Raw genomic sequence first — 12,924 nt, 5'->3', positions numbered from 1 at the left:
CTTTCGCAGAATATGAGTCGCCTATAGATTTGCTGCGCAGATCATGTACGTATATACTTGTTAACTCTGACAGATGTGGACGATCCACCTCTGAGTGCCAGAAGTTTCTACATAACTAACACATCTCTACTAGTGCACTAGCTACCGAATATTCACTTTCTGGATTCTGTGCAACACAAAAAAAATGGATTATTTGAAATTATTGCTTTGCAGGTTGAAGTGTGCAAATGTTTGTAATATTGGTTTGAGATTCAAGCTGTCTACAGCTTTTTGCCTGGGGACCCCCAACTAGTGTGTTGGAAATAAAGTGGATTCTGATTCAGAAAAACAAAAAGTTCAGGCAAGGCTAGGCAGTCAAGATGCAAGCCTGTTCATATACGTGAAAGCACTTCAGGAAACTCTGAGCCAACATTCTTGTATAACTTTATTTCACACCACAAAACAGTACAACTAAACAACAGAGCAAAATTAGTTGTGCCTAACAAACGCCAGCTCTACCTTCCAGAAACATACGTGTTGAAAAGAGTTGTGGCATAGTTACATGTGCCGACCTAAAATATCCTTAATAAAGAAGGTTCTTTTCTGTGCGTCTAATCCCATGGAAGCAGGGGGGTGCTGTTCAATGTCCATGTGGTTCGGTGCCATGAGGCGTTGTGGTTTTGACCGCCCCAGCGTTCGGCGCAGGATACGATTGATAGAAGATATGCTGGGCAAAGAGTCTCGAGGGCAAACTCCATCAAAGAGTAGTCGCTCACGAATCTCCCAAGCAAATAGAGCACCATTCTCTTGCTTGTACTCGCGAATTTTGCGAATCACCAAAGGTGTTGAAACACGGGGCTTGCTTCCACCTGCAACAAAGCGGCAAGTTTTAGTGTCTGCCGCTGTCATTCGTTACTGTTAATGTTTTTCATTCAACTTAGTGATCTTGAAAGTGAGACACGAGAATGTGTCATGTCTTAAATGATTATACAGTGGCTGGAACAGTGCCTTGATTAAAAAAAAAAAAACGGCCGATGGAGTGCTCTAATCGAGAGGTTTATAGCAAACTTGGCGAAATATGAACTTCCACGATAACGCACACATTTGCACACTGCCGACAACAAGAAATATGTGCTCAATATACCTAAGAGTGTACAAAGAAGTGATTTGTGTTATCCAAAAATTTGGAGAACGCTTAGGCTACGCCTTTATTAAGAGTGGAACGCGATAGCGTTCAAAGACACCTTGCTGCTTTTCATGCTTCCCGGCAACTGCAGCTTATGTAACCGTAACGTTTGCGGGAAACGCTGGCTGCGAACGCTATGCACGAAGGCAAGCTTTCTGGTAGAAACGCGGCCTCTTGCGTGGGTCGATCTCGTGTTATTGTTTCGTACTTTTAATATTTCAGCCTGAGAAGAGATAACATAAGGGACATGCGCTGTCGGCGTTTTTTTTTTTTTTCTTTCATTACATTTGTTTGTGGGCTGCCGTTCTCAAAATTCTGAGGAATAACCTTGTAAAGAATGAAATACAAGGTGTGAGCAACTTTGGTGGCAGAGGAGTGGTTGGGTACGCGTGGTTCGGAATTTGGTTCGAAATTCTTGTTTGCCGAAACGACGTCCCACGTCGACGCGGGACGCCGTCGCCGGAATTTCTGCGACACGGGCTCCTTGACGCTATCGCGTTAAAATAAAAATCCGAGGGCCCCTAAGCACTTCTTATGATGTGTGAATGCGAAAGCATTAAGGTCCAAATGAACGCTACTGAGCAGTCCTCGCGGGCCAGCGAGCGCGTTGAAACGCTTGGCGCGTTTTGATTTGGCCTTACCAAGGCGCAGTTAGAACGCAGGCGAGAGCTTTCGCGGACAAGGAACGCGCCGACAACACAGGCTTCCGAGAGCGAGGGTGACGTAGCGTCGCGGCGATGCCCTCTCCCCTCACTTGGTTGAGGGCTGATGGAGACTTATTTTACTTACAAAATGCCCAAGGAAAATGCAACGATTTTATCTATCTTAACTGTCGTCTATGAAATGTGAAGCTCTGTTTCCACCGCTAATTCTGACAACTTGCAGCTACTCAAGGTGACACAGGAACTGCTTAGTAGTGTTTGTCAATTATCTAATATTCAGCTCACTCACTTGGAATAACAGAACTATAATGTAAGTACGAAAGTAAATGCAAGTGCTGTTGGCAGCATGAATCATTAAAATATATATATATATATATATACCACTGTGCCTTGCAAGACATACATTGGACACCATGATGTATGTTCGTTAACTGCTACCCAAGAGCTCTCAGGCTGCTGCATATGTGACCATAACTGGTGCTGGCCATTGCAGTGGGAATTACATGGTATACCCAAAATTCTAAGTATCTGGAGAGTACTGGAACTTGTCCTTGTGCTCCACATATTTGGAGACACTAGGAATGCCGCAGGATAACCACAGGGCAAGCACCCCACAACCCAGCCGCAGCTCTTATCTTTGCAGTGGCCTGACGACTTATGAAAGTAGCTATATAGCTTTTCAGCACGAGCATTATTTTGCAGATGCCGAGATAGTCATGTGTGACCCCTAATCATAAAGATGCAATTGTAGTCCTCAATTCTACTACTGCATAGATGCAAGACATAACAGAAAGCCGTTTATCTTGGCCTCCTAGAGTTGTTGAGCAATGAGTAATATATTGCAGAAGCAGCCACCTGCAATGGAGTTCTGCAACTTCGAAGTAACAAATTCCGTTAATTCGAACTTGACGGAATCCACGGAATAGATCGAATCATCTGGCGAGTCGAATTAAAAGGCATAAAAATGTCCAAACACGCCGTACCTTTATTTGTAAATATTTACATGATTCTAACGCGCCCCCGAATGTTACACGTACTGTTTTTTATTGGTTCAATATAGAAAACTATGTGGCCTAAATCGTCACCGATGTGTGTGTGTGTGTGTGTGTGTGTGTGTGTGTGTGTGTGTGTGTGTGTGTGTGTGTGTGTGTGTGTGTGTGTGTGTGTGTGTGTGTGTGTGTGTGTGTGTGTGTGTGTGTGTGTGTGTGTGTGTGTGTGTGTGTATACACACAAAAGGCGTATGGCGTATGCCCCCGATTCTGGAAATCAGAAAGGGATGAAAACTGCACAGTATACCTTCACAGAATGGACATTTATTTGCACTTAACGTCCACTGTCGCTAGACTCTCCCAGAACTCTTTATCGCCATGGGCCACAGGCCCTCCGTGCGGACCATCGCGTTTTATATTCAGAATATCGCGTTTGATGTTCCCAATATCAACTACCGTGCAACCATCGCGAATAGGATAGTGGCCCACACCTAGACTAACGAGATCACTCAGGATAATGTGACGTAAGACTCCGAGACGTCGAAAGCACTTGCCGCTAGTTCAGCAACAAAAGCAGCAAACTTCTCTTCTGAATTAGCATTCTTAATGAAAGCGGCGCATCGTCGTCGCCAACCAACGCGAAGATTGTTGCCACCGCCGCGAATGCGGTTTTGTCTCGGCAAAAACCGGGCGCGGGTAAATAAGGAATGATTGATTTCAGTTAACGTTTTCGTTTGAAACTCTGCCGAGGGCAGGCCGAAAATCAGCGTTTTCAGCGGGAGATAATGTGTCTTCGACGCATCCGTGGTCGCCTACAGTGCCACCAAGGCAGACGCTGCAGCCATTCGGGTCACAATTGGGGTCAGGCGCGTATTTAAATTCAAGTTATCCGGCGAGAGCCAGTTTAAGAATCGCAGTTACGAAAGCCTTTGCCCATAGAAATGTATGGGCGCTGGCCGGGACCTTAGGTCGGGATAGAAATAATCGGAGTCAAATTAAAGGAAGTACAAGCGAATACAAGTTACAAATACATAAACCTGTGCGGTTTCTGACACCATCCAGGTTGTTCATATACCAGCCTTATTTCTAGCAACGGATTGTCACTATCATCAATTGTGTTTAGGGCTTCAGCATTATTTGTAGCTTCATAATTTGTGTGTGTGTGCGTGCGTGCGTGCGTGTGTGTGTGTGTGCGTGTGTGTGTGTGTGTGTGTGTACCGCTATGTTAACCACTGCCTTGTTTCTATATTGTGATTGTGAAATATTCGTCGAGTGCATTGATGTAAAATGTATGTATGTATGTATGTATGTATGTATGTATGTATGTATGTATGTATGTATGTATGTATGTATGTATGTATGTATGTGTGTGTGTGTATGTATGTATGTATGTATGTATGTATGTATGTATGTATGTATGTATGTATGTATGTATGTATGTATTGTACTCCTGTCCAGTTACTCAGCATGCGTTTCAAATGCTTCCAATGCAGTGTAAACTTGTAATGCCTAAACTGTTCCTCGCCAACTGTGGTCGTAGGGAGCGTAAGGCTTTCAAGCTGCTACGCGCGGCTTTTTCCCTTGCATCCGCTGTTTTCTGCAACCATAAAGAAAAGAATAAACATTTTATTTGGGATATTCCTCACATTTCACCTCGTTCACCTCGTAAGTAAATTTACGCCCCTAACTTCGCAAAACCAAATCAAAGAAAAGGTTCGTGAAGGCAAGGGTTGGGCCAATGCTTAGCTTAAAGCCCGTATTTTCACAGAGATAGCACGTGGGACCGGGGAAGTTTAAATGGGGGGGGGGGGGGATGAATTTGGGCAACTTAGAAAAAATATATACTTAACCATTACAACCAGAATCGCAGGGGTGTAGTGCCATCGCAGGTACGGCCTTAAAGCACTTAAAGTATGTAACATTTTGGCACCGCGTGGCGCGCGATCCAGCACAGCGATGTGCACCTGCGAGGGGCAACCTGCTTATGCGTTGGGACCCACGCAGGATCCGCTGCCCAGATCGGGCCGATACGAGCGAGGCGGTTGCGTAGTGGCATAGTGCTTGTTTGCTTGCTCCATAGTGTGACGCGTAAACATCGCGCATGAGTGGTCAAGAAGCCGTCGGTCGAACGGTGGAGGAGAGATGAAGCTTGAGAGAAAGTATATACCAGGGTAAAGAGGAAAATGTGCAAAAATTTTGTAGACCAACTAATTTTAGAGGCATTTATTTTTCCTTCAGAGGAAGAAATTGTGCTTTGCGAAAGGATCGCAAATTGGAAGGTAACAAATTCAATTTCAACTCGCAGCTTTGTGAAAATATATAAAGGATTAAATAAGTAAGTTAACTAGGTATTCGCTTTGTGTCACAAAGGAATTCGCAGACGATGCATGCATACGTTCCTGTGCATGAAACCCAATGTAGATGCCCCAGAGGAGACATATTTTGAGTGTTTACAGCAATGCCGCATTTTCGGAACGGTTTCTTTCTCTGGCTTGTAAATCGACGGCATGGTATTAAAAAAAATTTCAGTGGTTCCAGGTTATTTGCAGATACGGCATAAAAGGGACGACACCAGACCAGACCTACGTAGATAATAATTTAATAGCGAACTGCGGCAGCGTAATTTTGTGAGGGATATTTCCAATTTGCGTGTGGGGCACCATTGTTTGTGCTGTGGGAAAAGCAAATAGTTGAAGTCTGTTAGCTGAAATGTCTGTTTTGCAGATTCTTGTACCAGAGAAAATTTTCTAAATTTAGCCGCGGTGATACAAGCAGAAGTCGGCCGAACCGACATGACTGGTCCATCTAGGATGCACGCGCAAGTGCGTCGGCTATTTCATTTAAAAACAAACCACGGTGACATGTTGCCCATATCAAGCGCGCCAGACGTAAGCTCAGAGGGGTATTGATTGTTATACATTGAAAAACTGTATCGTCTGGGAATGAGGTGAGTGCTGTACACACTGACACGGAATCGGTCACTATAACAGCTGTCAAGAATTTAATGACAGTTTTCGAAGAGCAAAAAATAATCGCCAATAATGCTGCCATATAGGTGTAAAATCAGGAAGTCGTAATGAATAAGACCAGGATAGTGTCTCGACAAAAGTGCCCACACCCGCGTTCTCTTCTTGCACGGATGCACCCTTCGCTATTGCATTGACTCCCATTTGCGTTAAATTACCTTGTAACAGGCCGCTTAAATATCCAGTGGGCAGGATTTTAGAATTGGGAGAAAATATATCATCAAATTCAATCTTCATTGTATTTGCGGGCTTGTTTTGGGGAACGATCACGTGTAACTGAAATTTTAATCGTTCTAGTTATACTTGCACAAACAGAACCCGAGGATTATATAGACGGGACCATGGTTCGTCAAAGAATGCAGACATTTCCTTAATAAATGCAAACTGCGCTCGTCTCAATGAACAGTAGAAAATCTTTTAACTGTCCGCTGTGAGAACGCGAAATCTGCTGGCAAGTGTGCGCCATCCTGCTTCTTGATGTTAGTAATTGGCCGGACTCTTCGACCGCTTTCAGCCGTCGTCGTCCTCCTTGCACACTCGCCTTCCTGCTGATATAGGCTCTCCCAAACGCGTCTGCGCGTCCGTTTTCGTTAATGACCTGCGAGGCTGGATTTTTTTCACAGCTTGGTAGCTTAGTAGTTGAGCTCGCCGCGTTTTGAAGCGCGAAATTGTGGGCACCCATTTAAATTCTTAAAGGGATATACTAATGCTTAGACGGCTCTAATATTATTTCTGAACTCTGTTCACATTTCTTTGCCACAAAGGCTTATTGTTATTGAAGAACAGGAATTTATTTTAGTGCTCAAACGCAATATCAGCTTTGACGTCACGGATTTCAAAGTATTTTTGCGTTCTTGAATCGTATTTGATGAATGAAAGTAAAAAAAAAATTGGCTGGGTTTAGTATGTGGTAATTTACTTTGGGACGTAATATAGCTATTCTTTATCGATAGACAATTAGCTAGTCCCGAGCAGTCGCTATCAAAATTCATGACGTCACGCGGAGTTGGTGCATGAATTATAAGGTGGCGTCGCCACCAGACTTTCACTTTTGTATAGTTTCTAGTTTACTAAACCTCCACTCACTGTAGGACTGCTGACTTATCCGATATTCAAGAAGAGTAGTCCACCAATCCATTTGAACTCAATTGGCACTTTGGCAAATCCTTTCCGCGGAAACCCGCAAGGTTGAGGAAGTTTCATGAAAGGGAAAAATTGTCATCCACCTGAGAGTAGCACGCAGTTACAAAGAAAGCCCACACGTGTCTCCTAGGAAGAAAGCTTCGCAGTTGAGGAAAAATTCGAGCTGGTACGGGAGATGGAACCCTAAACAAACATCTTTCCTGGGCGGTCGCTCTGCGGGACATATTTTTGTTCAGTTGCAAAGCTTTCTTTCTGGGAGACCCGTGTGGGCTTCCTATGTTGTTTCGGGCTACTCTCAGGTGGACAATTTTTTCATATTAATATTCTTTTTAGGGTCCTCTAATAGTGCGATCCACGCTTTTCAAATGTTTGGGGCGTATTTATTAATTTTTTGTTTCTCGTTGGTTCAACAGCCAACTGCCAGCCGGTGCGCAGTTACACTCTAAGAAAAGTTTACACCCTTTGGAGTGCCCCTGCTGCCACACAACGATAATCGTCATCTGCCTTGATGCGTTTCCTTTCTTTAACGCTGCGAGCCCGGTACTTTCCAGTAACGAACGGCATGCGTGTTATCAGCATGATAGCTTTCCCGACATGAAAGTAGCGGGCGCGGCGTTTTCAAGAAAGGAAACGCATCAAGGCAGATGACGATTATTGTTGTGTGGCAGAAGGGGCACTCCAAAGGGTGTAAACTTTTCTTAGAGTGTATTCGCTAGATAGATTTAAGTGCTCGAGCGGTAATTGATCTCCTTACTATAGTTTTCTACAACGCACACGGCACAGGGACAAGGAAAGAGACAGACATGGGGAGCGCTGACGTGGGTGTTCCAGGCTGCTGAAAGTCAAAGCTCGATCGCGCTGTTTAATTTTTTCCTCGTCCGCCTTTTGATCCGAGATCCGTAAGGAAGGTTTTCAGAAAAAAAAATAATAATAAGAGAAATACAGTGGCATTTTGCCGCATATGCGAAGGGATATCTCTTGAAACTGGTGCTACTATTAGGATATCGTCTAAATGGGTGTGCCTCGAGCACTGGCTGGCTTCAAACAAGCAATTGCAACGTGTGATCTAAAGTATGTAAATTGTATAAACCTTAATAAAATTCAGTTGGATTAATGTCAAATTAGTGATTATCTCACAATTTATGATGTCTGCCGGTACATATGCTGTCTGGTCGAAAAAAGATAGCCTCTACTGCACCGATTTTTAGAATGACACAAAGCCTCCGCCGAAACACTCGGATACAGAGACGAGTGCGCGCACCGATGGCCCCTGGCAGTATGGAGCCGGTCTCGGTGAAGCGCGCCAGTATCTTGGAGACGCATCCGTGGGAGACGAGCAGCTGTCGCGAGATGTCGCAGGGTCGGTAGCCGAACAGGGCCAGCTCCAAGATCCGCAGGCGCACGTGGAAGGGCAGCGGCTTGCCGTTGGCGAAGCTGCCGCCCAGCTGGTTGACGCCACCGCAGCTTGCGGACGACGACGCCTCGTTCCGACCTCCTCCCGCACCGCGCGACGTCGCAGTGGCCGCCCCGACTGCTGCTGCGTGCGCCAGACAGGGAGTGGTGGAGTTCGCGCCACGCCGACGCCGCGCAGTTTTGCGGGAGTGCTGCGCCACTTTTCTGAAGCTTTGAGCTTTTAAAACCGCACACAAGAGAAAAGCCCCGATTGAATGGGCGCCCACTATATACTGGCCTGCGAGTGGAATATTTTCTCCCGAGGAGGACTGCCGCGTGTCTCATGAGCCATAGCATCATCTGAGGCTGCGGGTTCGATTCCCAAATTCAGCCGAACTTCGATGGTGGCAGAATGCAAAAACGCTTGTCTACAACGGTGCAAGCGCCCACGTGGTGTAGGTGAAGATTAATTCGGAGCCTTCCACTACGGCGTTCACTGTTTCAGGCGTTAAACACCGCCTCAGCCGTTTTCGAGGGATACGAGACAGCGGACGGCGCTCCTCGTCGCCATTGTTTATAATACGTGTTTCAAATAGGAAGAGCCTTTTGTTATTGTTTTGACATTGCGGTATCCTTTTTTTTTTTTGCGGTAACACATATTATAGCGGCAACAGACATTGTAAATGTGCGACAGTCATTTATTAACTAATTAATTGGCCCAGTTATTTACTAAGTAATTGATCAAGTGTTCCAAATGAAGTAATGGTTCATTACCTTAAAGGGGACCTGAGCCTCGGGATTAGTGAAGTAACATAGTCCGCGGGTAGCTTACACTGCTGTGAACATCTCAGCCAAGTTTGGCTGTCGTACACGGTGCGTGGAGCTCGCAAGCGGAGCGCGAAGTCACCTTTCTCTCGAACGCGCTCTCTTCAATAGAGGCCTGCTCCTCATTCTCTTCTGTACAATAAACCAGAGTCCCATACGCGGCTGCTATTGGTAGCTGCGGTCTGCTACGTAACGTAGATACCGCGACCGCCGCGGGATGCCCCCACGACTCCGCTGACTAAGCGCACTGCGGTTCGCTGAGGGCAACCCCGATTGGCTTACGTTTAGCGCGTCGTAGGCACCAAAATCGGAAGTGGTGGCGTGTACGCTAATATCCAAAATGAAATTTGAACTGCGCACCGCGGTGACATTTTGGAGGCGGAGCGTTGTGGGCACGCCCCACTGCGCCGTAGCCTTCGCAGTGCAAGGCATCGAAGAAGGAACTGGATCACAGAGGAGGCCGTGTTTGACTCCGCTTCTGCTGAACGCATTGAAGTACTTCTTGCGGCAAAGTATTTCTGAAATTGCCTATTTTAACTTCAAATGCCTTTCTCCACTTCCATAAAAAGTGGTTCAGGGCCCCTTTAAGGCCCATGTGGCGATCGGGGAATTGAAATCGCTTACTGTTCGATGCATGTACTGAACGATCCACTGTTAAAGGGAACACCAGCTAATTAGGGCTGTTCGAACAGCGAAATCTTTAAATCGAGTTTGATACGAATATTCGAGAAAAAGGGACCTTCGAATATGGAATCGAACATCGAATATTTCCAACTTCCAAAAGAAAAAGGTTTCCGTCGAGTCTATTTGCCAACAAAATGCTTGTTTACGTTATTTCGTACATGAAGCGCCGTTAACAAGTGTATGTCAGGTCAACTGTGAAGCTTGTAAATTAAAAAAACCTAGGAAAGTACGTTTATATCCATGCCAATAACCATGACAATGACAATCGCCGAATTTATGCGCATCATAACGTTAATTGCTTTTGCGCCATAAAAAAGAAACATCATCAGCGCTATAACGTAAAGCTATTCCAAACGTTTCTATAGCATTTCTGCAGTTAGCCCTCCACAATTGGTCGAAAATTTTTCGGGTCAGCCCCACTTCGCTTGTCTGTCAGCAACGTCAGGAAAACCGCGAGAACTCCTCATCTGATATGACGTGTACGTTACATTTTTAGATTTCGAAGGACCGAAAAATCCCTTTCTAGATTTTACGAACTTCGCGATTTAACGAAATAATTTGAGCGTGGTCATCACTTCGTTATATCGAGTTTCAAACATATATATATATATATATATATATATATATATATATATTCACCCAAAAATACCACGTTCTCGTGACGCCTGAGGCAGAAAGGATGTTCCACATCCGCCGCCAAGGCCTGTGAGCGGTGGCGCTGGCTAACACTCCAAGGGTTCTTCTAGGAAACACAAATACCCAAGAAAGTGGATAGGGAAACGGTGCCACGGTAGCTCAATTGGTAGAGCATCGCACGCATTTCAATTAATAAAGCACAAGTAATTTCCCCTATGTTGTCCTTGGTGTCAGTGTTTCTTGGCTTCTTATGATATGACTAATAGAAATCGGGCCCCTCGGTTAACCCCCTTTCTTCTCGTTTATTAACTGGGACCATGCCGTTTTAGAACAGCTTCACAGCACACATTGAAAGTTTGCAGTGAAGCCAGATTTGCAGAAAAGAAAAGGAACGTTTTACGCAAGCAACTGACGAGAATTCTGCACTAGTCTGCACGACTTTGAAATAGAAAGAAAAAAAGAAAGAAAGAAAGAAAGAGAGAGAGAAAGAAAGAAAGAAAGAAAGAAAGAAAGAAAGAAAGAAAGAAAGAAAGAAGGTTGTGCCTTTGAGTTATGCGAGGCATTTTCCAGGTACCTGATTATAACCAACGTGTTTGTGTAAATTGAGTAGTTGTGTGCGTGATAACAGCAGCACGGACGACCGCGTTGGAGACGATCGTATGGCGGCAACGTAATTATTTCTGCGGCCGCTTGACGCGAATATACGCATGTCGTTTGTTTGGTTCTACAGATTTACTCAACAGGTGTTAGCGAGAGAAACGCGGATTGTTACGTGATCCTTTACGAAGCGTTAGTGTTATGCGACCGTATACATACCTATGTTTACGTCATGTGGTATATGTCAAAACGACGATGCCATTTGTAGTATGGTGAAAAAAATGTGAACGCATGATTAACTTGGGCTGATCATGAAGTCGGCGCAACGTCGTACGGCTTCTACGTAGCGGTAGCTGCTACGAGGAAGGTACTGAGGAATGTAAGCCTATCCCGGATATAGCGCATGCTAACAGCGCCCCAAAGCGCACGCTCTCACCAGAAAAGAAGGCGAGAAAATGGCACGTGACGCACGCGCCAAATGTGTCAAAGAGCTGGCGGACTTTAGAACGAGAGAAGTATGCCTACAATAAGAAAAGAATGCGATCGTGGCCCAATTGTAAGAGCACCGAACTGCTCTTTTCGGAGGCAGATGTTCTATTCTACCATGGGTCACAGATTAACATTCTTTTCATTGAAACCAGGCGAGACAGGAACCTACCTACCTACCGCAAGGTGCGTAGAATGAGGCAGAGGCTTTGGATTAAAACAGAGAGTTTTGTTTTGCTTTCTTGCGTTCAAAAAGCAACGAAAGCGCTGCGCATGTCATGGAGAGCTGGCTCTTACAGAGAACTGTTATAGCAGATAAATTTGATGACGAAGACAAGCACTCACAACAGGAGCATCGCCAAAGCTCCACAAAATGACTGAGGCTGAAGCTGGGACACTAAGCACAGCACTAACTCACCACTCCAGCTACCTGCAGGGCCCCGCTGAATTGCACACCCCGACTTTCCCTTCTACTATGCTGCTGCTCGCTTCTTGACTCGCCCAACTCTCAGTGTTCCTTATCGTAGCGAGGTCGGCGTAGCAGTTCTCGTACAAGAAAAATACGAACATCGGCGATGGAATAACCAGTACAGACAGACCTTTCAAAGCGATAATAGCATGCTAACAAGATTAGGCGTGACTGAACACGACGATGGTAATCCTTCTGCTTGAAAGTGGGTGTGGGTGTGGTACGACTTTCCTTCCTCAACATATCATAAAATGAGTGGGAGAGGCAAATGCCAAGGAAGACATGTGCAGAAGATGCGCCCTCACCGGTGTTTACACAGGAGGCAGTTTTGCAAACCGTCGTTTCCTTGAATTGCGTTACACCCGCACTGATCCATCGGCGTGCAGTGTCAATCGTGGCTTCCTCTCCCATGTGCTGAGTGTTTGACGAGAATTTCCGTGTAATTGCAGGCAAGCACTGCGACAGCAGAAAGAAAGAGAGGGGCAGAAAAGAGGCGAGAAAATTGCGCCGCAGGCCTAGCGGTGCGGCCCTAAAAGAGCTATGTGGACTGGATGCGGCTCGGTGTCAGAGATGAGTTTAAGACCACTAGACTTACTCTTACAAGTGGTGTAGGTGTTGGAACAACTGCAAAACCTGTCATCCTGGGATTCCGGACCCGCACACTACGGCTCGCTGTGTCAAACGACGCAACCCCATCGCCGGGCTGACAGAGTAATTAAGTAATATCAATAGCATCTATGTAGCTTCCAGTCTGGATTATTTGTCAGCTTATTGTTTGCTCAAACACAGCCACGTTACAGTGCAAGTGTCGTCTGTATAGCTCTTCACTTCATTTTTCACCGAGTGCACG

At 45.5% G+C, this 12,924-nt stretch overlaps 1 protein-coding gene across 1 annotated transcript; it reads right to left on the bottom strand.

Moving 5' to 3' along the window:
- Positions 1–404: 404 nt before the first annotated feature.
- On the bottom strand, positions 405–12,714 carry LOC126543250 (paired box protein Pax-9-like). Its single transcript, XM_055077892.2, has 3 exons — positions 12,670–12,714; positions 8,247–8,706; positions 405–848 (listed from the first exon to the last, which is right to left on the bottom strand). Exons 1-3 carry the CDS (start codon positions 12,712–12,714, stop codon positions 538–540), a joined length of 816 nt encoding a protein of 271 aa, XP_054933867.2. The 3' UTR covers positions 405–537.
- Positions 12,715–12,924: the final 210 nt, after the last annotated feature.

The sequence above is a fragment of the Dermacentor andersoni genome, chromosome 1, assembly GCF_023375885.2.
Source record: "Dermacentor andersoni chromosome 1, qqDerAnde1_hic_scaffold, whole genome shotgun sequence".
Lineage (NCBI taxonomy): Eukaryota > Metazoa > Arthropoda > Arachnida > Ixodida > Ixodidae > Dermacentor > Dermacentor andersoni.
The sequence above is the reverse complement of the archived record's forward strand: the minus strand, read 5'-3'. Positions and strand labels throughout refer to the sequence as shown.

Excerpts from the sequence above, each read along its gene's own strand:
- LOC126543250 (XM_055077892.2), bottom strand. The coding sequence starts at position 12,714 with ATGACAGGTTTTGCAGTTGTTCCAACACCTACACCACTTGTAAGA. Across the intron at positions 8,707-12,669 it reads CACCTACACCACTTGTAAGA|TCCTCCTCGGGAGAAAATAT; the intron begins GTAAGTCTAGTG and ends GACACGCGGCAG. Across the intron at positions 849-8,246 it reads CATACTGCCAGGGGCCATCG|GTGGAAGCAAGCCCCGTGTT; the intron begins GTGCGCGCACTC and ends GCTTTGTTGCAG.